The following is a 27,680-nucleotide window of genomic DNA, read 5'->3' on the forward strand; positions in this document are numbered from 1 at the left end:
GCCTTATGAGGGGCAAGGGCTCATGAGTGCACTCATGATAGGCTTTATGAGGGGCAAGGGCTCAAGCGTGCACTCACGGTAGGTATCATGAGTGGCAAGGCCTCATGAGTGCACTCACGTAGGCCTTATGAGTGGCAAGGGCTCATGAGTGCACTCACGGTAGGTCTCATGAGTGGCAAGGCCTCATGAGTGCACTCACTGTAGGTCTCATGAGTGGCAAGGCCTCATGAGTGCACTCACGGTAGGTCTCATGAGTGGCAAGGCCTCATGAGTGCACTCACGTAGGTCTCATGAGGGGCAAGGCCTCACGAGTGCACTCACTGTAGGCTTTATGAGTGGGCAAGGCCTCATGAGTGCACTCACAGTAGGCCTTATGAGGGGCAAGGGCTCATGAGTGCACTCACGTAGGTCTCCTGAGGGGCAAGGCTTCATGGAGTGCACTCACGTAGTTCTCATGAGGGGCAAGGGCTCATGAGTGCACTCACGGTAGGCCTTATGAGTGGCAAGGCTCATGAGTGCACTCACGGTAGGTCTCATGAGGGGCAGGGCCTCATGAGTGCACTCACGGTAGGCCTTATGAGGGGCAAGGGCTCATGAGTGCACTCACGGTAGGTCTCACGAGTGACAAGGCCTCATGAGCGCACTCACATAGGTCTCATGGGGGGTAAGGTCTCATGAGCGCACTTACGGTAGGCCTTATGAGGGGAAAGGGCTCATGACTGCACTCACGGTAGGTATCATGAGTAGCAAGACCTCATGACTGCACTCACGGTAGTCCTTATGAGGGGCAAGGCCTCATGAGTGCACTCACAGTATGCCTTATGAGGGGGCAAGGGCTCATGAATGCACTCACGATAAGCCTTATGAGAGGCAAGGCTCATGAGTGCACTCACGGTAGGTCTCATGAGTGGCAGGGCCTCATGAGTGCACTCACGTAGGTCTCATGAGTGGCAAGACCTCATGACTGCACTCACGGTAGTCCTTATGAGGGGCAAGGCCTCATGGGTGCACTCACGGAGGTCTCATGAGAGGCAAGGCCTCATGAGTGCACTCACAGTAGGCCTTATGAGGGGCAAGTGCTCATGAGTGCACTCACGGTAAGCCTTATGAGGGGCAAGGCTCATGAGTGCACTCACGGTAGGTCGCATGAGTGGCAGGGCCTCATGAGTGCACTCACGTAGGTAGGTCTCATGAGTGGCAAGGCCTCATGAGTGCACTCACGTAGGTCTCATGAGGGGCAAGGGCTCGTGAGTGCACTCACGGTAGGTCTCCCTCCACTCACCCTCACCTCATAGGTGTGAGGGTGAAGGAACTCATGGGGCCCCTCATCAGTGTGTTTGCCCAGCTATGTCTCCATGTACCGGGCAAAATTCGAGACAATATCCCGTCTAACTCGTGACAAGGACAGCAAGAAGAAAAACTCAGACTAGGATAAGACTACACTCTGGACAAGTAAGATGTAGGTGATACCATCACTTGTAGTGCACATAAAAAGGAAATACAGTTGGAGTCAACTTTCGACAACTCCAGATGATGTTGTTTCAGGAATGTTAAGAACAAAAGCAGCTAAATATTCCACAATATATGTACATTTGAAGGCCAAGAGGCAATAAGTAAACTAGGGAACAAGATTTGGGCAAGGACTTTGGTGTGTATATATATATCTTGGGAATATCGACACACAATGGAGAAAGAGAACTTAGGACCTTTCAGCTAAGTACGTTAGGTGCACCAAAGAGTAGGAGAGGAAAAGTACAAAAACTAGAGTCAGGGAAGCGGAGACCAAAAAGTGTCAAATGTTGATGCAGAGGAAACCCGCACTTGAGATGTACAGGCAGAGAAAGAAAAATATTGCAAAAGAGACAATTTTCTACAATTTGTGGGCAAGTGCGCACTATTGTTCGAAATGAGGACAGGTATGCTACGGACGCATTAATATAGAATGTAACAGGTGTGGAGGAGGAGATACTGGAATATAAGGGACTCTGTCCAGAGCAAAGGGCTTTGAAAGTGGGAAGAACAGGATACAAAAGGGGGCAAAAAATGGTGATGACTACAATATGAAAAGCAAATTTCCTCTCAGAGACTACATCTGCCACTGCCCGATACGGGAGACTGTTTCTGGCGCACACTTCAGGTCGGTAGAGGAGGTGTTCTCTAGCTGCAAGTGGCACATTATTTTCTTCAATTTCATCGACTATTTACAGTCTCAAGTTTCTACTCAAATGTGCCGACGCAATATTGCTCAAAATGACATTCTTGTGCAGCTTTTATTTGTTGCAGTCACACCCATTTGTTTACTCATTAAGGGCTATCAAGTAACTAATTACGAGCAATTAAGTTACTGTGATTAAATATTTTACCTTACATAATTTCAAAATGAGTAATCGTAATATCATTACACTTAACCGAAACTTGTACTCATGTAACAATTACTTCCTGCTGTAGTTTAAATAATTTTGTTATAAATTTCTATCTGCTGAATTGTCTCTTTCCAAAGCACAGACCTTTTCTACCGCGACTAGGTTGTCCATTTTGCTTACGAAAGAGGAGTGTTCGAGAGGAGCAAAAAGTAAAAATAACGCACACAAAAAAAGAAAAAAGAAAAAGAAACCGCATTTGTGAGCCAGAAGTGACGACAGGATTCAAAAAGTCTAGGATTACAAATTACAGTCTAGCCTTGGAAATAGCTAGACCACAAAATGTAATGCACAAGCTTGCGTTCATGTAGCTGGTGCTGCTGGAATAGAAACCTTGTGTATGTGTGTAATGTGTAAATACCATATGTGTGTGCCAACATCACTATAATCAGATATACGGCATATTAGACTGGCATCAAGCATCTATTCAGGAGCAGAACACAACATAGGCAGGTACTCTAGCCACGACATGCTTGACTACGGACAGCGGAACTGTTGGCCACAGCTGCAGGCTTTTCCCTTTCCCGACCAATTTGGTAGCTTTTATTTTCTATTTTAAGGGGGAGTTGTAAGACGCCTGAATTAACTATGACAATGTTCGGCATACCAGAAGCTCATAGTTTTACGCAAGAGACTATATAACACAAATACTGTCAACTATAACAACTAGGGTCGGTTCACACGATGCAACTTTCTGTTGCAACACATACGATTTCCACAACAGTTGCGCGCAGCTGCATAGGACCCTTTCACACAGCGAGCAACTCGGAATGTCGTAGTTAGTTCCCTTTTGCGACAGGGCGGGCGTTCTTTATAGAACGCCTCAGGAAAGAAAAAAAAAGAAAAGAAACACGCACACACGATACAAAAAACACTACACTATCTTGAACACTAACATATAGTCTTTGCAGTCCCAGTTCCTCTCTTCAAGGATTGTGTTGTTCTGTCCCCTGTAGTGGTCACCGAGCTCGCCAGATGGCGTGAAAAAAAAATCGTTGTCTTGGAGTAATTAAGTGATTAATTACGTACACTACTCAGTAGTACATGTATAATCAGAGCCGTACGCTTGAGGCGAGCGTCCGCCTGGGGCAGGATGAACGTGAAGCACGTAAGAGGAAGATATAAGCGCAACTATACCGGGAGCTACATATTTTCCACTTCTTCAGAGCGCACACGTGCAACAATTTTTGTGTGATGAAATTGCGGCAGTAAATGTATCCTATATAGTCTCACCTGCCGAAAGTGAAAATCGAGTCGCTTTACGCCGCTTCCGAAGCTTCGGCTCCATTCCAAATGTGCAGTGAGGTCAGTGAAATGACTTGATCACATATTGGCTGCAATACGATTCACCTTGCTCATAGCTCATATCGCTGCTCATAGTATTCGAACATGTTCACTTTCAGTGCTTTCAGCTTCTTTCGCTTTGACGCAGACGGCGCAGAGCCGCTCATAGAGAGAGTTTGGACATTCTTTGATCTTTTGTCGCCTTGTAGGTGGAGCCTAGTTTGACGTCAGGGTCGTCGTGGCACCGCCCAAAAAGCCGTCACATTTGAATATTTGAAGTTGGCCAACTCCAAAAGACGTTTTCGTAGGCTTGCGCAAGAGCTCGTGGCGAATCACGGGCGAAGTGATGCGCGTTATGGGGATCACGAAGTTTCTTCATCCTTGAGCTTGGAACTCCCTCAGTTTAGCAACAACACAACAGGCTGACAAGGATGCAACCCGAGGCAGGGAAATGAACAACAGACAACAATTTCCTCAGTCATTCCTTGTCATCATGAACCAGCTTGTCTGCGCCCTCTCTCTGTTGACAACAGGCTGTAGGCCCGTAGGTCAAAAGTCGGCGCTCCGAGCCGTTCGCCCCCGAGCGAGCGAATGAGCGAATAAACATAAACGCGATTACATTGAGCGCGTCGAAGTACACACGTGTCTTCCCTCCTAGCAACGTAAATCGCGCTTGAAGTTGTACGGTACTGCTTCTTCCCGCCTCATCCCTCGCTCTCTCTCCTCAACGCCGCCGCCGACGAAAACGGCATACACACCCACCCACCCACTACCTCTGTGCCATTGTGCTCCGTCCTCCGTCACACCTCTCTGGTGCTATGGTGGCTCCTCGCTGGCATGAAAAACGGAACCGGAAATTTACCCTGTCGCCATCTTCGTTTCTAATGGCGGCTTGATCCTCACAGTGACTCTAGTTGTAGTGTCGCTTGTAACTTTATGGGTTTTCGGGCATGTCTCTAGTGGCATACGGTGACAGTTCGGACGAAGATGCCACCTCGGACCCCGTGTCTGGTGGATCGTCTAATTTGGGCAACCTGTTAGCGAAATTGCCGTCACCAGCGGATGACTGTTCTCTGCATGGTATCGCCGTGCGACATTCATCCAAGAGCAAGCGAACCAAAATCCTCATACCTTCGTTGAATGATGTTGGTTGAAGCCACGCAGTGGGTGTTCTCTGGACACCCAGTCGCAGAAACAATGCAGTGAGTTTTTTTTCTCCTTTTAGTTTGGCGACGATGATGAAGAGGAAAGCAGAAGCAGCTCCAAGAAATTCAAGCCGTCCCAGGTATATTGTAATCTAACGGGAAACTAATCAAAGTTTATTCACCATCCCTGTATCGCAGACGGGATCTGGCCTTGTCCAACTCCTTCCGGCACCACAGAACTCGGTGCTTTGCTCTACCCAGTTGATGCCTCATGTCCTCAAGAAGGCTGCAACGAAATCCACAAGTGGACGGCCGACAATTACCCAACACGATGAAGATGATGATGACATACCTTCAACATTCTTCTCGTTCAGTGAACCACCACAGATACCCAAGAATGTTGAGGAGACGTCTTCCATAGGGGATGATGATGTTCAGGAAGAAACAAGCAAGAAAGGAAAAATTGTCTGGTCTGAGCCTAACGAGCCAGGAACCATTGCACATGATGTTATGCTGGATGATGGAGCGGTATGGTAGGATTTTTATCTACCCAGAACAGAGTGTACTTAAATAGCCACAAAAGTGAACAAAGGAATTTCTTCCGAGTAGCTGGTGCGTCTGAGGGGTCGTCGGAACGAAGAGATCCACATCATTGACGTGAGCGCGGCGGATCAAATGGACAAGACCCAGGTCCTGGTGAAGGGCCTGACAGAACAGCAGACGTACCAGAGTCCCAAAGACAACAATGACTTCCACACCACTCAGATGCATCGTCGCAAACATCAGATCACCTACTTGGCTCAACAGGTATGAAATGATTGGCTGGAATTATGAATGTGTGTGGTAGCAGTATTCAAAGATTAAAAATGTTGACATTTCCAGGCCAAAGAACGTGAACAAGAACTGAAGAACATGTGGGCGCAGAACCGAATGACTCGGAAGCAGACACAAGCCAAGTATGGATTTTAGCTGTCCCGAGGAAGTGTGCAAATTGAAAAGACATTTCCGCTAAGCAGTCAAGGTGGAACATGTGCAGAAAGTGATAGCGTTTGTGGGTATCAGCACTCCTAAACATTTTTTTCATTAGGGTTGCACAAGCAACCATATGTTGTCATTTTTAATGTAGCCTCTTTTTGCAAGCAGTATTACCAACTATTTACACCAGATATTAACGAGAAGCAAACGATTATATAGTTATTCTTGCACATAACTTTTCTTACAAAAGCACATTCAACATACGAGGTTAGACAATTTCCTTTTCTTTTGCCGTAGAAAAAAGCTTGAAAGTATAAAAGGATTTCAAAGGCCATGAGGTGTTCTTTTTTTCCACAAAACTATCGTGCACCTCTCTAAGTGGCTTTTTTTTTTTTTTGCCCTCTCAAAGTGTCAGCAACCTGCACTAAAATTAATAAAATCTGCTACACTACCGATGCTGAACATACACAATGAACTTGTAACCATTTGCCAGCCCTTCTAAGTTGGATTTAACTTGCAAGAGGAACAAGTTATTTTACAAAGATTTTGGATGTCTCCTATCATTATCACATAATAAACAGCAGATATTTGAAACCTACAGGTCTGAGAATATGATGCTGGTTGAGTTTGAAAGTTTTAGTAATGTACACCTCCATGGAGACTTTTGCCATAACTAGTATCAAAATAATTTGGCAGCATTTCAAAGATTTGCAATATCGACTCCACCTTTCTTTAATTCACGCATTTGTGCAAGATTTTGGGAGTTAAACTAAAAAAAAAAAAAAAAAAAACGCTTATTTTTTCACCGTAATTAAAAACAAATCGGAATACTAAATTACTTTTTGGTAAGTTAAAGCTTAAAATTCCATTCAGCTAGGCAAAATACTCAGCATTTAGAATGCACCTTTAGAATGCACCAAGTTACCAAATCTCAAATTCCATCAGTATTTTGCTTCATTTAAAGCTTGTACAGGGTGTCTACCAACCTGGAAAAGTCAGGGGATTGTCAGGGAAAATCGCAGACAAGTGCGACCTGTGGCGACAAGCTCTGAGGTAGAAATGTAGGGTAGCCTCACTAATATACTTAATAAATGGTCCGTTTTATGGGGGATCTGTATCAAAATGTAGGAGCAGGCACCAAGTTCTCTTTTGTTTTTGTCAGGGAATTTGCCTGAAATTGGCAGTGAAAACCTGGAAAAGTTAGGGAATTTGGTAGACACCCTGTTGTACTTATGAAAGATAAAAATCGAGATTCAAGTCGTGTAAGGAACACTAATGAAACCATTTAAAGAAGGAAAGCACCACTCACTTTGATTTCTGAGAGATATTTACAAACGATAAATGTAACAGAAGGTGCAGTTTGTCTTTCATGAGCAACTCTGACTAGTTTAGTTTCAAAAAGTTTGAAAATCATAATACAGAGTATTAGGAAAACAGGTTCAATATAAAGCAGCTGCAAATAGTTTTTTTTTTCCCTTTGGTGAACCCCTCCTGGTATTAACTGATTCACAAACACTTACTGGCAGTCAACACAGTGCAATAATATCACATGGGTGATGTAAATACTTTTGTTTGCCCTTGAATCAAATTGACTTTCAGTGCGGTGTATGAACACATTAAATATCAGTCGTCAACAATGCGGAAGAACAGCTGGATGTTATATGTACAGACCAACTTAATCACCATTTTGTTCCACACATCTTGGAAGAACTTGCGTGTCATCATGAGTGTACCACAGAAGGTTCCCTTTAAAATGACTGTGGAGGCATTCTAGAACATGATGTCCTTGCTTTCTGTCTGATCTTTGACATACTGGGTGAAACGCTTGAGGAACTTTGGGTACTCTCTCTTGTAGACGGCACGGAGGACAGATGCTGGGGCCCACCCTCCAGGATTAACTGGTGAAAAATACATTGATTGGAGCCTGAGAAAAATGACATTTTGTGTACTCACTAGTTGAACAGTAGGTGATCCTACAGGATAGGTTATCCCTAGTAATTTTGCTGTTGGGCTGTGGGGGATCAACAAACGTCTGGCACATGAGACACACCGTGAGCCGGACACGCACACACTTGCCTACCTGCAAAGGAACATTATTTTAAGCACACTTGCCTACCTGCAGACAACAAGAGACATACAGGGACCTCTGGGGCATCACACGAGTTGTTGCAGACAATCCAAATGTCATGGGCATCTGGATCCTGAGCATTGGGCATACGTTCCATGTGGGACCAGAAGAGGGCATCCCTCTGTGTAGCTGGCCACACCCGCTTATGGATCTGGTGCACTATGACTGTCGATGGCTCCAGCACTTCCACCACATTCATTGTTTCCAAGGTTGCTGAAATGTCACCCTTTCTTACCACACGCAAAATATAATGCTTTGGGGAGGTTAGCACTTCCCTCGACGTTGACTAAACTGAAATGAGACCGTCTCGGGTTTCAAGTCATGGATGAAATGAGTACGCATGATTCAAAGTAAAACGAGTGTGATCCACTTGATGTTGTGAAATGCTTTTGACTACATATGACATTTTCGAGAAAAAAATGATTTAAAGGGGCACTAAAATGCAAAAACAACTCTCCCTCAAATGCAATTAGTATGACACAGCACTACCATATAGAAGAAAAACTCAACGAAAACAGAGCTGTCTTTGGCGGCAACAAATGGGATCCCTATAGGAGGCAAAGATTGGTGGCATCCAATGAGACAGCAGGAGCATACCTATCATGGCTGTGTAGATTTCCGCACTACTGCATTTTTTAATACCGATTCACTTAACTGTTCTCGCGAATGTTCCACTGACAACATTTACCTTGACATTCTTTGGACCACTTTGCAACGTGTACTATGTTTTTCACAGGGACTGCTTCATGGCATGGCATGTGCAGTATGGGCTAAAAACACCGATGCACAAGCTGAAACGACGTTGAGTGCTTAGTGCCGAAGGAAGGAAAGGAATTTTGATTGTAGCTCCGTAACGGATCAATGATGACAACAAGTACGAAATTAATGCTTGTTTTTGTAAGGCATTGGCTCTACTTACTTTCCCAATCAAATCTCACATCTGGATTATAAAAATAGTGGCACATCTCATGCCCTGTGACTCCTCGTACGACATGCACTGCCTTCAGGGGGTCACACACAACTCCACCTTCTTCCACTTCCCTTTTGTACATCTTCATCTCTCCATCTTCCGCAAACAGCTGCCAGCCACCCTCACCCACACCCATGAGGGCATACCTCAGCTGTTCCAGTGTTGTGCCCTCAATCTGAAATGGAATCAATTCTTTATGGCATATCCCCATCAAATCCATTGCCTTTGTGCTTTATACATGTTCCTCATAAACTGCTCACTTAATTACACTCACAGTGATACTATGTGATGGTTTCTGTTGTTGCAATTTCACATTGTGCCTTTTATGAGACACGAAAATATGCAGGGAGAAATAAATAAGCAACCAACATTTGTGTCATACCTCTAGTCTTTCAGAAGGGTTCGTCGTGCTCCCGTAGAACTCATGTACATTTACAATGAATCCTTCGATAATCAACAGTATAACTAAGTGAGTTTTGCATAGACACAGTTTAGCGTTCAAAGAGCAAAGGTAAAACACGACAATTACCTCATTGTTTCATTTTCAAGTGAATCAAGTTGCAATTGCCAGCTATACTAGTCTATCATTGTAATGTGTAATTGGGTCAAGTTATACTTGTTGATGACTTGTTTACCCCTAGTCAGTGATGAGCAACAAGCTAACTACATTTCAGGGGCTCGTTATGCCCCTGGAGTGCATCGCTTTTCTATATGCTATCGTTTCAAACAAAAACTACCCCATGTGATGCTTGCAACACCAGTCACTGAATCTCTTGTGAGTTGGCTTAGTATCTGCTATACGTGTCATTTTAAATTTTGCTATGGCTTACAGTATAGTGTTCATGATGACGAATAGCAGCAAGAAGACAAAGACAGGGTAGAAGTAGACAGGACAACTGCAGACTCTCAACTCAAGTTTACTCAAGGAACACAGCATCTTAAACGCTAACATCTAGGTCACTGACTATCACCTGACCTAGATGTTAGCGTTTAAGATGCTGTGTTCCTTGAGTAAACTTGAGTTGAGAGACTGCAGTTGTCCTGTCTACTTCTACCCTGTCCTTGTCTTCCTGCTGCTATTCGTCATCATGAACACTATACCAACTACCCTGTAGTGTTCTTTTGTAAAACATAAAATGGTTGCAAATCCTGCAAGTTAGTGATGGTCTCTCACTAATATCGATCTGAAAGGAAGAATACCTCGTTCCAGAGTGGGTGCTGAGTCACCGTTGAGGGTGGCCGCAAGAGCTCCCTCACCTTGTTCTTGATTTGACGCTGAAAGAAATCATTTTCTTGACACTAACTTTCACAAACGCTCTCTTACCCTTTCCTCTTCCTGCTGTTCATTGCGATCAAGTGCAGCGTCAATGGCATCAAAAAACTCCTCCTCGTTTATCATGCTGTGTGGCCCTTCCTGTAAATACACACAAATTACAACTTTGGAGGGATGGTGTAAGGTAGAGCCCTGCGCGGATGAGATTTTTTGCATCCGCGCACACGTTACCGCATCCAATCCGCATCCGTGGCATACACAACGGTTTACATCCGATCCGCTGAGCAAAACGCACCATCCACATCCGATCCGCAAAATCTGCACGTTTCGTAGGGCGCGTAAAGACCGCAGGAAGATATGTTGGTATAATTTCGGATGCCTCCATGCTGTCACGGAAGGACGACAAGCAAAGGTAAACATTTCAACAAACGCGATATGGAGAGACTTCGCCGGTGCTCATGTGGTTCGAGATGCCTCCTCTCCCGTCTTGGCCGTGCATGGTCAAAGGTGAACCCAAACATGCACTCTCTGTCGGCGCGCAATACAAAAAAAAAAATAGCTGGTCGAAAAATTACAGCACGCGGTATATCTGCATCCGATCCACACACCGCAGGAAGTGCTAACTTTTCATCAGAATCCGCAAGTATCCTGCGGATGGTGCAGGGCTCTAGTGTAAAGCACCTACCTCGTAGTCTGGTCCCCCGAGCACTACTGGTGGCTGTGCCTCGGACATGGCATGCTTGTATGCATCTTCTACTTTTTTCCGCTTGTCCACTTCCTACACAGTTGGCATGAAATTACAAGTTCGCAATAAAATTCTATGACAGTAGTAGTTGTGTACTACTTGAGGTACACATATTAGTACTTGTGCCTCACTTGAGGACATGTAAATTTTGTGCTTTGTGCTGTTGCTCCAGCAGTTTTTTTCCAGTATTTTGTCATAAGATATTTGACTATCCAGTTAGTACAAAGAAGAAAAAGGTTGGAAAGTATTGATACAATTTTTGTCTATTATGTAAAAATTTTATATTTTTGGTGAAGAAATGTTTTTTTTTAGGCTTATAAACCAGAAGAACATTTACAGCTTACATCGCTCAAGAGTTGGGCATACCCACACTGCACTGTTCTTTCACCATACTGTATTATGAAGGCCTTTTTCTGCCTTCATGTTGTAGCTTCTATGTTAGTGTGTTTACAAAATACAGAGCAAAAGTATTTAAGTCATCAAATATGGACCAATAGCCCATTTGCAAAAGTTCGAGGGAGCAGCGCGCATGCCGGGAAATGCTGTGCAAAACGACAGCGACGGCGCATGCGCCAGTGCGACGAGGACGACGATCGGAGACGATAGCAAATCGCTGTCGTTTTGCACAGCATTTCCCGGCACGCCCTGCCAGAACGCGCGCTGCCCCCTGGAACTTTTTCAAATGGCCTATAGAGACTAAAGCTGCAATGCACTTTGTCCATAACTGGTAGACATTTGTTAGAGCCATGTACAAGGAAGATGGATATCAGTCCACACTATTCACCACTCATCCACTGACGTTCTCCAATACATTGTTCTGGGGTATATCAACATTCATGACCAGCAGCTTACCTATGCCAGTGAGAAACGTAGTGTTATGACTGGAGACAGAGAACAGCTCTGGCACATTTTGAGCAAAAGAATGATTGCTTTTCAAGAATCTTACTTGATAAGTAAAAGCTAAAAGGATCCTCCAAAATTAAGAGTTTCATTTATCAGAATCCATGCTATCCAGAGAGACTTTTTTTCTATCCTATTTATCTACGTGAAAAGTATGCGCAAAAGGCGAGCTGCAGAATTTCAATGTGATAAACGGAGCTCACAGACAATAAAGGTCTTGACTGGGCTTCTCCAACAAAAAAGGCACAGCTCACAACTGGACACATAATACAGTGGAGCCCAGTTTACCCGTAGTATATGGACAAGAATCCCAGGGAATAGAAATGGAAAATGCCCGTATTTATGCTTCATCTGAGTCACAGGAAACATTGACCCTCTTTGTGGTCAAGTTATCCCCGTCAGCATTCTTCCCAAGCAGCCATGACTGTGGGTCACACTGACCAGTCCCTGACACAGCTTGCCAACAGAGCTACCCTCTCAAAAGGGTCATTCCATGCAAAACGTCCCAGACATTGCGCTCCACCATTCCCGATTTCTTTCAAATAAATTGTGGTTGTTTGCTCCCATGTAGCCAATGCTTGAAAGAGTACGAAAGAAACAATAATGAATTTTGGAAATATTGCTTTTTACCTCATATTCAGCCATCAATTGCGCACTGAGGTGGTAGTCATAAAAAATAGGAGACCAATTGCTTTTGAACGTTTGTTTTACAAAGTTTCATCGAAACACTTTTTGTTTTAGCAGCGATGCTCATCCTGTATTGCCTCACCCCAAGACGGCCACCACCGCCAAACAAATATGAGAGCTGCCCGAACCCATTTGCGTTCTTCAGCAAAAAAATAAAAAATCTACACAGATAAACGTAGAAATCAATTTTCCTCACGAGAATGGCCTACTACGGTGACACCGTTGAGTAGGAGCACTGAGCCTAGGGTTGTACTTTGGCGAGTTATTGAATAACCATAATCTGTTCCAGTGATGATGCACACAACCCTTACTAACACCGACTCTAGGGTGCTGTGGGGGGATATGATTAATGATGAAGGTTAGTCATGAAGGTTATATATATGTACCCAAAAGCAATGAGAAAAAAAAAAACTAAAAGGAAGAAGAAACAGAGCCAACAGTTATGGAGAAATACAGAAAAAAAAAAAGCTCCATCACTACTCAGCAACAATTACAACTTGACTCTTTTGGCTATCACCAAAGAATACGATACTAGAAGGGAAGACTTAAAGGAGGTAAGAATTCTATCCACAGCTATTGTCTAATAGGTGGAATATTGTTCTTCTACACTCTATAATTCACCCACTTTCACCCAGTTCACCCACTTTTTTCGGATATGAGCGACTATCCAAGTACCTCTATGCATTGTTACATCATTTGTAGAATTGTAACACCCAACCAGGTGCCAACGTGTAAGTACACATAACGTTGTCTGCTCTATAGGTCGGAGAGCAGTCTAGAATCAGCTGGAAAAAGTGATGAGCGTACTTGAGTTGGTAATATGGCCTAAAATGTTGAACAGAAAATGTGGGACCACGCAATATACTTCTGCGCATCATTCGTTTGACGCTCCTTGTTTTCTATGATGTGGTGCAATGCACTTTCTTTCTGGCTCCAATGACGACGACGGCACACAGCGTATGCATTTCGGCCACAAAGCACGCAGGCACCTATCTTCCTTTCTGCAATAAAGCCTAAAATATGAAGATAAGAAGAAATGCACGCTCGCATTGAACAATAGCGGCAGACTGACCAACCGCGGAACCGAATCGAGATAATCTCGATCGCATTGGTTGGATACGGACCTGTCAGATTCATCTATACAAAAGATGTCACAGCCAACAAGTTTTAATGGCCGTGTGGTGCCGACACAGAGTTCATAGCCCCTTTAAAATTGTCCAACTGATGTCGTTTAATAGCCAGCTCAGAAGGACGGTGTCGCCTCTGATCAAAGCAAGCTGGATGTAGGCGCAAACCCGTTGTCGTTCAAGTACATACTTGACTTCAGTGCTCCTTGTGTACTGTGCCACCGCAGAAAGCCGTTCACATGAGAATATGAAGCTTCTAAAGTTAATTTGTACATACACCGTGGTTTTGCAGGCAACGCAAATTGGTTTGGGCAGCTCCCGTGTGCGTTTGGCAGCAGCGGCGGCGATGCGTATTGCCGGGCAATGCCAGATGAGTGCTGGGGTGGTCAAGCTAAAAAATTTTTTTCGCTGCTAAAACGAAAAGCGTTTTGATGAAACTTTGTAAAATAAATGTTCAAGGGGCATACTATCAAATGCAATTTGTGTCATATTTACTTATTTATTTTCTCATTTTTATCAGGACCACCTCAGTGTGCAATTGATGACTGAATATGAGGTAAAAAGCAATATTTCCAAAATTCGATTTTTTCCTTCGCACTCTTCCAAGTCTGCGCGCCTCAAAATATTTTTAACACCTTCTATGCTTCCTACACCACAGCGCTAAACAGTTTAAGTAGCCATAAAAAAATTGCGGCGTTCAGTAAAAAAATCCAAAAGCTCCCAAAATTTTAGTTTACTCGGGGGCATAAACTCACAATGAAAAGCACTGATCAACCTTCAACGTATCTCGGCACGAAAGTATTATGCTTCGCCTTCACTCAGAAGAGGTCTGGCTGGAATTTGCGCAAATGCTATTTTGTTTGAATTTTTTTTCGCCAGGTAGGTTACATGCCAAATCACAATGTTCAAGAGGCTGCCACAGCGTGAAAATAATTTTTGCAGCAAACAGAAGCTGGGAAAGCACTGGTTGCATGGGAACAATCAGCCACAATTTATTTGAAAGCAATCAGGGATGGTCGAACGCGATGTGTGGGACGTTTGACATGGAATCACCCAAAATGCTTCTGCCTGATGCATCCAAAGTGATTCACTCTTGCCTTCATAGAACCATAAAAATCGCTATTTATCTGAAGAAGGAACATTCCCCAAATAAAGGTGTTATGCACAAACCAGAGATTTGAGCACTCACACTAATGTTGCCGGCAAATCTGCGCATTGCATATATAGTAGCACAATGTGAAGAGAATTAAAAACATTTAATAAAATGAGAAGTGAACTGAGAGCCCAAAGGATGCGTACCTATGTCTTCCTTGTCGACACTGTTCCCCCCACAAAAACATTCCACGTCATATTGTTTCACGAGCAGTGCAATGGGATGCGCCACTATCTTGAGCTGAGAGATACCCGTGTAACAATAAACCTCCCCTATCTAAGGTTACACAAGTAAAAGAGCAATGGTAATCATATATCCTTTTGGACGGGACTAGCACACACATCCTAGCAGCAAACAGGAGGGGACACACATACTGAGAATTCCTTCCTCATAGCTGTACCCTTAAAGGGGCACTTGAAATCATGTTCCACATTATGTTAATTTCGTTATCATAATTCAAAACTCCGTTACGAAGCTACAATAAAAAATATACGGGACTCTTTCTTGCTTCGGCGCTAAGCAGTGAACATCATTTCAGCTCGTGCATTGGTGTTTTTAGTAGAACATGAGCGTGCCACGCCATGAAACAGTCCCGGCGAAAAACATAGTGTGCGTTGCGAAGGACGCGAAAATAAACGTCAGTGGAACGTCTGCGAGAACTGTTGTAGGCTACAATTCAGTGAGTCGATATTGAAAAATGAACTATGATCGAACCCATTGCAAATCCCCAGGAGTCCTGCTGTCTCATTGGATCCCATTTGTTGCCACCAAAGTTTGTCTCAAAGCCACCTCTGTTTTCAATGCTGTGTCAACTAATTTTCATTTGAGAGCAAGTTGTTTTTGCATTTTAGTGCCCCCTCAATGTTCTTCACTGTACTAGTTACAAGTTACCTTTGCAGCATAGTACTGCACTTTCAGGGTATTGAGTACATGGTGTATATTTAGTGGAGTAAACGAGCTACGAATGTGTCAAAGGCAAGGCAAATTGGTTAGACCATTTAGCAAAACTTGAAGCAAATGTTAGAGCAAGGCATTGGTACTTGAGATGAACCCAGCAACATGAACATAATTCTGACAACTTAACCAATGTGGATGTTGAGACCTTTCACAGGAACAACACTCTGCGTCACATCACCATTGTCGACAAATGAAACAGTTTTAACGTGAGAAATAGACTGACTGTTGAACAAAGTAAACCAGTTGCTGTTTTGTTTTACATAATGTGGGTTCATTTATTAAGGGCTGTAAATTTGGACCTTTTGTTTGCCAGTGTGATAACGTCCCTTTATGCCAACTAGGCAGTGATGGGCAGTACTTGAAGTACCCAAGTAGTACTTTAAGTACATTTTAAATCGTGTACTTTGTACTGTACTTAAAGTACTTTATTCCAAGGACTTTTCCATCAAGTACTCAAGCACCCAAACTTGGACTCCGGACAAAAAATCACAAAAGAGTACCAAAAATGCACCCCACTAAAAGCGCTAAAATGACAACAAGACGACGAAAGCACAGAGATAGGGCTATATCTCTAAGTTTTCGTCTTCTTGCTGTCATTTTAGCGCTTATAGTGGGATGCAGTACCAAGATTCCCAGTATGACATTTTACCAAAAGGGATTTTTGTGCTTTTAAAGAGCATATTTGTTGAAGCAAATCTATTGTTGAGAGGCTTGAAATGTTGAAAAAGTATCAACGCTTCTATGATTATGTAACACGAATGGAATGCAAAGGCACGCACACATTATGACACTGCAACCGGCAGCACAATGACTTGGTCAATTGTCATTTCAGTTCTCCCAATGTAAGGTTCTATGCTTTGTTTTTTTTATTGTTTCCTTCATTGGCAATTAATAATCAATTTATATCACAATGTGTGATTGCATCACACGATGAAGACTCTGAAAGACACACATGCATTCATTTTTACATTTTACGTTTTTGTAATTGGCCACATGGATTACATTGCTGCATATCACAGTCGTATAAAAATGAAGGCTTACATCGTGTTTCGTCCTTTTTAATTTTCTTTATATTCTTTTTTTAAACATGTTGTATTTCAAAAAGCAGCAAGGAATGCCCAGAAATGTATAATCCCTGTTGGCTTGTACTTTTTCCCCTGAAATTATCTAGCCTCTTACACCCGAAGATTAGTACTGGAACACCACACTAGGCGGGTGATCTTGGATCAGTCAGGGTATAGTACGTACTAATTTGCATAATCACTGCACAGCTGACTGATTACCTCTCTACATGTAACTGCAAATTAGAACATCTGATTGAGTTCATATACACAGGTTAGCACTTAACGTAGGACTTTATTGTTTCAGAGCATTTGTCAAGAATGCTCGCTAAAGTTTTGCCAAAAAAGCAAGACAGATACTAAACAGTGAAATGCAAAGTGATACAAATTAAATTGGCGATGTACTTGATGAGTACTCGAGGTATTTTGCCTAGTACTTTGTACTTTACTTGAAGTACATTTGGAATTGGGTACTTTGTACTGTACTTGAAGTACATTTGGAATTGGGTACTTTGTACTGTACTTGAAGTACTAATGACACCAGGATCTTGGTACTTTACTTTAAGTATAATTTTGAGGTACTTTGCCCATCACTGCAACTAGGTCTATTAGTGGTTATGAATCAACAAGTGAGGTTACTGTTACAAAGGATACTATTGCAAACAGCAAACTCATGGATCACATTACAGTATATTCCAGCTTTATTTTATAGAACACAGTTGTGTCATATAAGTGGCAACTTTTATCAAGCTTGTACTTGTACTTTTAGAGCTTAAAAATGGGGAGTTTCTCATTGTATAATTATGTTTTAACGTGTCTCCTCAAAGAAAAGCCGGAATCTCAACTCAAGACTGTTTGTGACATTTACAAGTTGCACAAGCGCTGTTGAAATTTCTTGCAAACACTCATAGCTTGTGTTTCCAGGGAAAGGCTTATTTCTAAGTTCAAGTAGTGACTTCTTCCAGTGTTTAGGGCAGGGTGCCAACCAAATTCCCAGATTTTCACAGATTATTTTAAGTGAATTGCCTCACAAAAACAAAAGAGAACTTAGTGCCTGCTGCTGCATTTTGATACCCCACAGATCTCCTCATAAAACTGCCCTACTTTTCTGCTTCAGAAGCTGTCGTAGTGCCAACCACTGATCGGCACTTGTCTGCGATTTTTCCCCGACTTGAGCTGCTTTTTGGCCAAATTCCCCAAAAATCCTAAATTTTTTTGAATTCCATCCAAATTCCCTGACAATTTTCCCCTAGGCTTTCCAGGTCGGTAAACATCCCGGTCAAGGCTGCATGCTTTAAGCATTCTTTCTTAATGATTGGCAAAACTAGAGCATAACAAAATTTGAGTACACTGCAAGCTTTTTTTTTCACAACTCAAGTCAGCAGTGAGAATAATGCAGCACAAGTTCTATAGACAGTCTTATCAAGTTTCAATATAATTTGCTGCCCATTAACTACTTTGTAAGATACCCATCCATAATAAACTGTCAGGGGAGAAAGCCCTAACGATCCATGCAGATCGATGACTGTGCTGGTCATAACGCGTATGGGAAGACCACGAGGTTCGTGATTCCACTCAGGCAAAAAAGGAACTCTCAAATAGTATGTGTAGTATGTAGTTTGTCTTAAGTGCGATAAGACAAATAAAAGTAAAGGAGCGTATTTTTGCTCTTGTCAAAAGTGGGTGTCACTATTGTCGTACTGAAAAGGCTCTGCAGTGTGTTCTGGCCATAGCTCAGGCAAAGACAGGAGATATGCTACACATGTCATGAAGCACACCAGCGCTTAAAGACTCCTCGCAGCACGATAAGTTTCCCTTTCTAGCCTCCAATGTGCATCAATGTCCTTTGCTGGAGCCAAATCTGTGTTTTCCTGGATCGTCTAAGCACGCACAGTATTACATAGGGTAATTGGGTGGGTAGTACCTATTTGGGTGCTTGTTTTCACTCTACTCTGTAACAGAGCTGAAAGCGAGTCGGTCTCGGACGACACATACAGATGAAAATGGGGACCTTCAATCTCTAAGAAGCAAATTTCACTGTCTTCATTTTAGAATTCACTGGCAAAGTAAGCAGGGTCTCATGCTATTTGGCCTTCCAGGTGTGCACAAAAAAAGTTGAATTTTCTCTTAGCAGTACCTCCCGCGCTAGCAACACTTGAAAACCAAAGTTTCGCAAATTTGGCAATTTTCGAGCTGGGTTTTCGAAATGTGGTGGTCCAGATAAAAATAGCAGCATTGTGTGATTTGATTGTAGAATGCTTCCACTATGTCCTCCTAAGGAACTAGAAGACTACTATTTGACATGTGCAACAAAATTCTGTTTTCGAGACCCATGCTGGCATTTAAGAAAATACCTTAGTCCACAATGGAAGTGTGGTATCAAGTACTGAAACGTGCCATGAGGAAAGAACACAGTATGTCATATTCATGCCCTCCAGCGACGGCTTTCTCGAATTTTCTTTACTTTTCCTGGGAATTCTTTTGTATGGTTTCATTTTGTCAAAGTTCTCTTCACACTGCAAATATGCAACTACAGGTTTTCCCATCGTATTTAATCCTTATACCGTGGTATTTAATCCTCATGCAGCTACTTTTAATCCTTGTTTCACTGGATTTAACCCCTATGCTGCCACTTTTAATCCTTATACCGTGGGACTTAATCCTTCTGTATAATTTAATCCTAAATTCTCAGGTTACCTTTTCATTACTCTTACAACATACATTACAACAAACATTTACTAACGCAGTGGTACATGAGGCACTTACACATAGGATGACAACAGAAGCCCTTTTCAGTCAAACTTGCTCAGGGGCAACGCAAACAGCGGGGCCATGCTTTCCAAGCGTTTTCGCAAACGGGTAAGAGAGGGAGCTTCATTTCACATATCTCCTATTGACTTCTTGTGACTGCATCACTCTATGCACTACGATAGGATGGTATGGGACTACCGGCATGATTTAGGACCTGTTTTGACCATTTCCTCGCGTACAGCCATAAATCAACTTGATGATTATATCCACTCCCTGCACTACTATGGGATGGCATGGGACTACCTGCACAATTTATGACCTCTTTTGACTACTTCCTTATTTACAGCTATGAATTGACTTTTGTGACTATGACTACACTATGCACTAGTATGATATGCTATGGGACTACCTGCATGAGAGAGAGAGATTATGGTTTTAATGGCACAAAGGCAACAAAGGCCATAGAGCGCCAAAACTATGGTGAGTGTGTGAGAGATGCTTATGGGAGAGATGAGAGTGGGATGTGAGAGTGTGGTAGTTAAAAGCTATCTACAGGTATGGAGAGGAGGGTGAACAGGCTAACGTGCTTGGCGGACGATAACAAGTGAGTATCTACAAGTGTGAACGATGAGGCGATCCAGGAGTTCAAGGATATTGGATAAAAGCGGAGCAATACTTAACATCTACATCTGACTATGTAATCCACACATGGTCAAAAATTGGATGACATTATTAAACGTCACAAGAGGAGTGTCACCCAGCAGAAGGGCTGGGTGGAATGGGACATGGTATCTGTAGAATGCGGTGAAATACTTATGACTGACTACAACATGCACTACTACGGGACACTGTGGTGCTAACTGCAGCTCACGCAACCTACCTGGAAGATAATTGCTCTGAAGTTAGAACACACAAAGAGACAAACACAACACAAGCTTCAACTTGCCTGGAAACAAGAACAATTGAAATATGACATTCATCGAAAAAAGCCTTCTTTTTCACGCCTCTTTCCAAATGTAACGTGGTCAGCAATGACAGGCATATAACAGTATCATATCCTGGTCGTCAGTTCTTTATAACGCTCTTCATGTTCCCTTATAATTTATCGCTTAATTTATCTCTGCGCATCACAGGCCTTCTATGTTAAAATGATGTGGGCCCCTGATCTTGAGTTCTCACATAGCAAACGTTATCGTGAAGGCAGCCTTATACTATCCCATCGTGATGTAAGGAGGTAGTCGTAACTATAACAAGTCCATTTGTTTGTCCATAACCAGGAAATTGTATTAACAGGTCATAAATCAGGCAGTCTTATATTCTTCCATTGGAGTGCAAGAAGTACTAGTTCTATTTATAAACAGTTAATATAAGTTAGTTTATAACTGTCTCATACTGTCCCTGGCCGAATCCAGCCCACGAACTCTCTGCGCTCCAAGCTCTTTTGACCTTTCTGGACACAATCGGACTTCGATCCTTATTGTGAAAGGCATTACTAGTTTAGGCTGCCAAGGGTGACGTCGGACAAAGTAGGAGACACGACAACAGAAAACCTGTTTCTGTTGTCGTGTCTCCTACTTTGTCAGACGTCCCCCTTGGCAGCCTAAACTAGTAATGTCACACCAACTACCCCAAATTTGCACTTTGTGAAAGGGCTCATTATTTGATTTCCCACATCACCACCAGCAATGGGGTGGAGTATCGCCTCCGGCGATGAAACTCCACCTTCATCATCTTAAAATAAAGTTGTTGCATCCCATGGTAGTGCACAGTGTAGTCGTAGTCACAAAAAAAAACATTTGTAACTGTAAACCAGGGAATTGTAACAGGTCATAGATTATGTGGGTAGTTTGGTCATATTTATAACAATCAGTTTGTAGCTACAAATCAGGAAAGAGTCATAACATGTCATAAACCATTCAGGTATCCTAAATTATCCCATGGTAGTTCAAATACTGCTCATAGTCATAGAAAGTCAATTTACAGCCCTAAACAAGCAAATAGTCATACCTGCCCATAAATCATGCCAGTAGTCTCATACCATCCCAGAGCGGTGCATACAGTAATTATATTCGCAGAAAAGTAAATTTATACCCGTAAACATGGAAATAGTCATATCAGGTCATAAATCATGCGGTAGTCCCATACCATCCCATAGTAGTGCATAGATAAGGCATAGTCATAGAAAAGTCAGCTTATACTCGTGAACAATGACATAGTCATATCAGGCTATAAATTGTGCAAGCAGTCCTATACTGTCACACAGCAGTGCATTGAGCAGTGATAGTCTAAAAAAAGTCAATTTATAGCCATAAAAAAGGAAATAGTCTAATCAGGTCATAAATCGTGCAGGTAGTCCCATACTACCCAAAGTAGTGCATGGAGGAGCCATGGTAACAAAAAAGTCCATTTATGGCTGTGAACGAAGAAATAGTCAAAAGAGGATGTAAATCATGCAGGTAGCCCCATACCATCCCAGTGTAGTCCATAGAACAGTGATAGTCACTAAACATCAATTTATATCCGTGAACAGGGAAATAGTCACATCAGGCCATAATTCATGCAGGTAGTCTCATACTATCCCATAGTAGTGCGTACATTAGGCACAGTCACAAAAAGTCAATGTATAGCCGTACACAAGCAAATAGTCATATAGGTCATAAATCATGCAGGTAGTCCCATACTACCACATAGTAGTGCATTGAGCAGTGAGTCACAAAAAGTGAATTTATAGCCAATAATCATAACAGGTCATAAATCATGCAAGTAGTCCCATAGCATCCCTAGTACTGCATAGAGCAGGCATAGTCATAAAAAGTCAATTTACAGACGCAAACAAAGAAATAGTCATATCAGGTCATGAATCGTACAGGTAGCCCCATACTATCACAAAGTAGTGCAGTGAGCAGTGACAGTCACATGACAAGATGTCACAAAAGTCACGAGAAACTAGTCAAAGCAGGTCGTAAATCATACAGGTAGTCCCACACTGTCGCATGCTAATGAACATAGTAACGAAAAGTTAACCCGATAATTTAGGATTAAATTCCACAGCGTAAGGATTAAAATTGGTAGCACAAGGATTAAATTATATAAAAGGATTAAATCCCACGATATAAAGATTAAAAGTGGTGGCATAAGGATTAAATCTAGCGAAACAAGGATTAAAAATGGTGGCATGAGGATTAAATAATATAAGGATTATATAATAAGCATTAAATTCTGCAGTATAGCGATTAAATACGATGGGAAAACCTGTAGTTCATGGCAAGTTTTCGCTTTGTACACAGCAAACAGCAGAACAGATGAGCATCTGCAATATCAAACCACCTCACGTTCTTCAATATATGAAACATCTTCTCAAAACAATGATCGTTTTGATGCAACTGTTTCAAAAATTGGTAGAACTTGATTGTGCCAGGTACAGCAATGCAGGTGTTGGTGTCTGTCAGCCAAAATGCCACATCCTCTTCCAAAACCCGTAAGGCCTCAATATTAAGGCTTTCCCTAACCCACACATACAGGTCTCTTGGTGTGATTCACTGCAGGCTCGCCTTCGTTGCGAGTCATTTAACTGTCCTGCCAACTCCTTCACATGCCATTCTCCTTTGCCATTAGGTGTTGCATAAAAATTCCTACAAGCGTCAATCTCAAGTTGTCCTCGTGGTGGCACCAATCACACAGCATTTTCTCACGCATGTCAAATACTAGTTTTCTAGTTTCTTAGGAGCACATAGTGGATGCATTCTACAATCAAATCACACAATGGTGCTGTTTTTATCTGGACTGCTACATTCTGAAAACCCAGTTTGAAAATAGCCAAATTTGCAAAACTTTGGTTTTCAAGCCAGCGTGGGAGGTACTGCCCAGAGAAAAACCACCTTTTTTTTTTGTGTGCTCAAAAAGTACTCGTAGGACAGATTACCTATTCTTTTGACAGACTGGACACTTGATTGCAAGTTTTGCATGAACGTGTTAAGAAGCACTTGTCATAAAAATTCACCTTTAGGAATTCAATTTCACTCACCCTTTCCAGCCTCCTTTTCCAGGCGTCCTCTCGCTGTGCCATGAGGTCTATACAGTGCGACAAAGTTGCAAGTATGCCAGCGGTGGTAGCCTTGAACGTGATGGCTTCGCCCTTGAAGTCGATGGCATGACCTCCGCTACTCAGCCCCGCAGCCATTGCTGAAGAACAAAGCATTTCCTACTCACATCCTAAGTGTAATTTCAACACCATCATCATTAATGGTGTACATACATCATGCAAGCAGATCTAGGGACACCTCTCCAAGGAGTGGCTGCAGCTGGGTGTATTGTGTCCATAAACTATGTTATCCCAGTTGTGGTTGGAAAGGATGTCTCTTGATGGAAGGGGATCCTTTAACTTTGCGCCCAAACATATTGACGGCTGCTAGAGTTAGTCAATTCATGGCTTGATTGGGTTGCCTCCTGATAAGCCTGAGATTGCACAGGCATGTGCTGTAAACCAGTTCTAATGCTTACTGATATACTGTTACGTGTGCGATATATTCGCATTAATATATACCAGCTTATATATTTCATAGCACACAATTGTGCTATATAAATGGGAAACTTTCGTCAAGCTTGCACTTGTACTTTTAGTGCTTAACTCACTTATTTTATGCTTCTCAACTGTTCCAGCATAGTTTTCCCAAGTGTCAAATCTTGCTAGAGTTTTCTGGGTGCCCGCAAATTTTTTGCCATAATTAAGGCTCTTGCAGTAACTAGCTGTCCATGCATCAAGGAGAGACTCACTCGACCAGTTGACATATTCCTGTAACGTGGAGACTGTCCTTTCAGATTTGTGGTCACAGTGAACACATTAAGCGATTTAAGCCTGGTCTGCAGTACTGCATTGCAATGTGTCCGTCTGTGAATCTACGGATTTTTGGACACAGCGATGCAAGGAGTGTTGATTGTTGTCCTGGGAACCATGCATTCTTATCTTGTTTGACTTCTGTTCACGTAGTTGGCAGTCCCTCGATCACGAGCAGTTTCTGGCAAAGTAGCGTCACAGACGTGCAGACGTGAATTGGAAACCCACGTGTCACAGACGCTGACGGACGGACGAGTTGGAACCACACTTTACAGTAACTAGCTGTCCATTTAACAAAGGGAGGCTTACTCAACCAGTTGACATATTTCTGTAATGTGGAGTACGTCCTAGAAACTCTATCAGGGGTGTTTCAGATTTGTGGTCACTGTAAACAGTAGGATACGATTGTTCAGCAAATGATCCTCTGTGTGATACTAACCTTGAGAGATGCAAAATCATACAGTGTGAGAGGGAATGCATCGTGTCTCCTTGTCATCTGAGTGACGGTGACGACGAAATCTTGCTTTCAATACACTAGGAAGACATGGTATCCACTTTGTGCCCCAATGATTCCAAACATCATAAAGCGCTCAGAGAGTGAAGCCACCAACAGCAACAAAGCTTTCAAAGCATTTCTTCTGCATTTTTGGCAAGTTGCAAACCAGAGCTGAACTCAAACTGAAATTATTTATTCCACCACTGAACTGAGATAAATCTGAAGCTGTTACTGGTTTGTGAAACGGTTCGGGTGGAATCCTGTCCCACAGTGTTTCTTTTACACACCATGTAGTGGAGTTTCAATGTTTCCAATACGTTATAGAAATCAAGCACATTCATTGGAGAAATTCAGCATCCAAAATGTGCATGGACAAGGATTCAATGTGGTGGTAATTTCTTTTCTCCCTGTACTGGGTCTGCTTGAACTGGCAGTTTATCATACTTTTTGCTCTTTGGGACACCCTGTGTGAAGCTCTTGCCCTTCATCAACCAAGATATGAGTCTAGTACAAGGTACTGTCTCATTTGGGACCAGAGCTTATTCGTGGCAGTGTGTAGTTCCTCAGAGGGTTAACAAAGAAACAGATAGCAACTTGCTCGATTCATTCTCAATTTTGAGCAAGCATAAAGGTGAGAATCTCACCTGAGGAATGGCTGGCTAAAACTTCCTCTCTATAATCTGGCCTTCTTTCTTTCCTGTATTTATTTATTTATTTGTCAACAGATATTGCCACCTTGTTGTAGTAAATGTAACGTTTCGGGCAATCACAAAATTTGCTTCTGAGCTCTCTTCCAAGCAGAACACAATTCCATTCCGCCAGGTATTACAGTCTGCACTTCTACTGTGGTCCTGACACCAACGCTATCTACAACACGCTGATAGCTTTGATGCTGTACCAAGGGGATGAAACTCACGAGTTCCTTTGCAGTGAGGCGCTGCGATCTTTTCGAGTCATCAAACGTCATGAAATGTCAAAATTTTTACGTTGAAGCTAGAGTTCTCAAGCCTCACCAGCCCATTGGCTCCTGCTCATTGGTTGGTTTGAATTTATGAACTTTCCAAGCGGGCGGTGCCGGAGCAGCTCGCCGTAAAGTTTCCAAATATGGTGGGTGCAGCAAGGACGCAAGCAAAGCATCTATGCCAGTACTGCTTTGGATGGTTTTTAGTGTCCTTCCCTTAACATGTTGTCGATACAGACTCTGAAAAACTCGGAGCCTCTTAGATACTTCTGCAAGTCAATTCAGTGATAGATAAGTGGAAGGCAGGTCTGCTTCGCTTGCTTGGTGCGACAACGATTCAAGAATGACCAATACCCACCGATGACAGGTAAGACAGTTCCTATTCCATTCTGCTGCTCAGCATAGCACACCTGTGGCATATACGCAGCATTTCTGATTCCTATTATGATCTTTCTTGCTCAGGTATAAGCACTCAACTCATATCTGCATGGATAAGCCACTCTGAGTAGTTGGAGCATCTTCATCTTTCGGCATACCAGCTGCGTAAGTTCCTTTGTGATGGATCGACCAGACGCATACACAAGCAGCAAACGGATATGGACATGTTCTCTGTCATGCTGGATCTGTGAATGTGTATGCAGTCAATATACCGTAGTTGTACTGCAAAATCTTCCATGTGAGACATCAACTATCAGTGAACGCTTCGGCACATCACTCAAACTTGAGAAACAATGTTCATGTCGTGTTCGTGTTTGGCGCAGCTACAGCAGACTGCATATTTGTGATTTGGAAATACCTTGTGTAACAGAAACAGCCATTTGTGAAAATCCACAAGCACCCAGAACCTCGCCAGCTTCACCCAGGGAGACAAAAAGCTACTCAACCATTGTCCAACAATGCTGGAGGTCACGTGACAATAGAACGTTCATCTCCCTGGCTGTACTACACTTGTCAGCCAGTGAGAGAAAGTGTGTACTTATCATGGCCTAAGCCAATTGTGATATCAGTATTAACATTTTTAGCTTTGGTGATCCGGTTCAAACCCTTCTTTTTTCTGCTTTAGATCCGACAGTGAGCCAAACCGATATGCTTGAACCTCAACCAGGCCCCCCAAAATAACATTTCCAATCTCTGTTGCAAACAGAGTGCAAAATTTAACGACCTCCATGACAACTCAAGCTTCCAACGTATTATCAACTTACACTTGAACCTTGAAGAGAGTATGTCTGTAACATGACCACCACTTTCCGTTGCTTGCTCATCCGAAGAACAGTCTTCCACATTTTCTGCATTGAAACAAAGTTAATTAGCTTGTTTCTACAAACACGAATGAATGAACATAAAATTTTCATCCATTGCTGTTGGTCTTATGCTCAAGTTTTACACTTTAACATAATGTGACCCTCCAACCCCAAGGCAGGACAATTGTGGCTTAGTCAGCCAATGAAACCCATTTTACTCTGCCTATACTGAATGCGGTTATTTATAATCAATTTTCACTTTGTATTTTTTATTTATTTATTTGCGCTTTATATACTGCTCCAATCAAATAGTTTGACCAGAATGTATGCTGTTTAGTGTGTCTCGATACTTGTAGATATGAACAGACAATCGCGCCTCAAACTCACTCAACTTGCAATTATTATTGTCAGCGTCGGGAAGACCATGCTCCTGCCAGGAGAGCTTGATGAGCTATCTTTCATATCCGCAAGGTATTGATTCTGGGAATGGCTTGTTAGAAATCATAATTAGAGCCCCTAGTTTTCTGCGTCCGAAAATAAACATTTCCGTGGGTTTTACAAATCTGCTGGAT

At 42.6% G+C, this 27,680-nt stretch overlaps 3 protein-coding genes across 6 annotated transcripts in view; 1 reads left to right on the plus strand and 2 right to left on the minus strand.

The window, feature by feature from the left end:
• The window catches only part of LOC135389167 (anoctamin-8-like), a 44,583-nt gene extending 40,116 nt beyond the window's left edge, over positions 1 to 4,467 (minus strand). For 2 of the 3 annotated variants that reach the window (XM_064619218.1, XM_064619217.1), the window contains exon 1: positions 3,654 to 4,467. In XM_064619218.1, coding sequence (XP_064475288.1) covers positions 3,654 to 3,708 — 55 coding nt within the window. In that variant the 5' untranslated portion in view covers positions 3,709 to 4,467. The remainder of the gene's footprint in view (positions 1 to 3,653) is intronic. The other variant, XM_064619219.1, reaches the window with a different exon arrangement.
• LOC135389172 (proline-rich protein PRCC-like) lies at positions 3,486 to 6,422 on the plus strand. Of its 2 annotated transcripts, none has more exons than XM_064619225.1 (5): positions 3,486 to 3,725; positions 4,930 to 4,989; positions 5,048 to 5,377; positions 5,459 to 5,656; positions 5,732 to 6,422. In XM_064619225.1, the coding sequence occupies exons 1-5, from the start codon at positions 3,714 to 3,716 to the stop codon at positions 5,816 to 5,818; spliced, it is 687 nt and encodes a 228-aa protein (XP_064475295.1). In that variant the 5' UTR covers positions 3,486 to 3,713; the 3' UTR covers positions 5,819 to 6,422. The 2 variants fall into 2 exon arrangements, with proteins under 2 accessions (XP_064475295.1, XP_064475294.1); XM_064619224.1 differs by lacking the exon at positions 3,486 to 3,725 and adding an exon at positions 4,477 to 4,849.
• Positions 6,030 to 27,680, minus strand: part of LOC135389168 (ceramide transfer protein-like) — a 32,757-nt gene continuing 11,106 nt past the window's right edge. Inside the window, exons 4-12 of the mRNA XM_064619221.1 lie at positions 27,070 to 27,153; positions 23,601 to 23,758; positions 10,881 to 10,973; positions 10,247 to 10,336; positions 10,123 to 10,197; positions 8,872 to 9,097; positions 7,963 to 8,165; positions 7,778 to 7,904; positions 6,030 to 7,722 (exon numbers count right to left, since the gene is read on the minus strand). Coding sequence (XP_064475291.1) covers positions 7,595 to 7,722; positions 7,778 to 7,904; positions 7,963 to 8,165; positions 8,872 to 9,097; positions 10,123 to 10,197; positions 10,247 to 10,336; positions 10,881 to 10,973; positions 23,601 to 23,758; positions 27,070 to 27,153 — 1,184 coding nt within the window. The 3' untranslated portion in view covers positions 6,030 to 7,594. The remainder of the gene's footprint in view (positions 7,723 to 7,777; positions 7,905 to 7,962; positions 8,166 to 8,871; positions 9,098 to 10,122; positions 10,198 to 10,246; positions 10,337 to 10,880; positions 10,974 to 23,600; positions 23,759 to 27,069; positions 27,154 to 27,680) is intronic.

Source organism: Ornithodoros turicata, chromosome 3, assembly GCF_037126465.1.
Source record: "Ornithodoros turicata isolate Travis chromosome 3, ASM3712646v1, whole genome shotgun sequence".
Lineage (NCBI taxonomy): Eukaryota > Metazoa > Arthropoda > Arachnida > Ixodida > Argasidae > Ornithodoros > Ornithodoros turicata.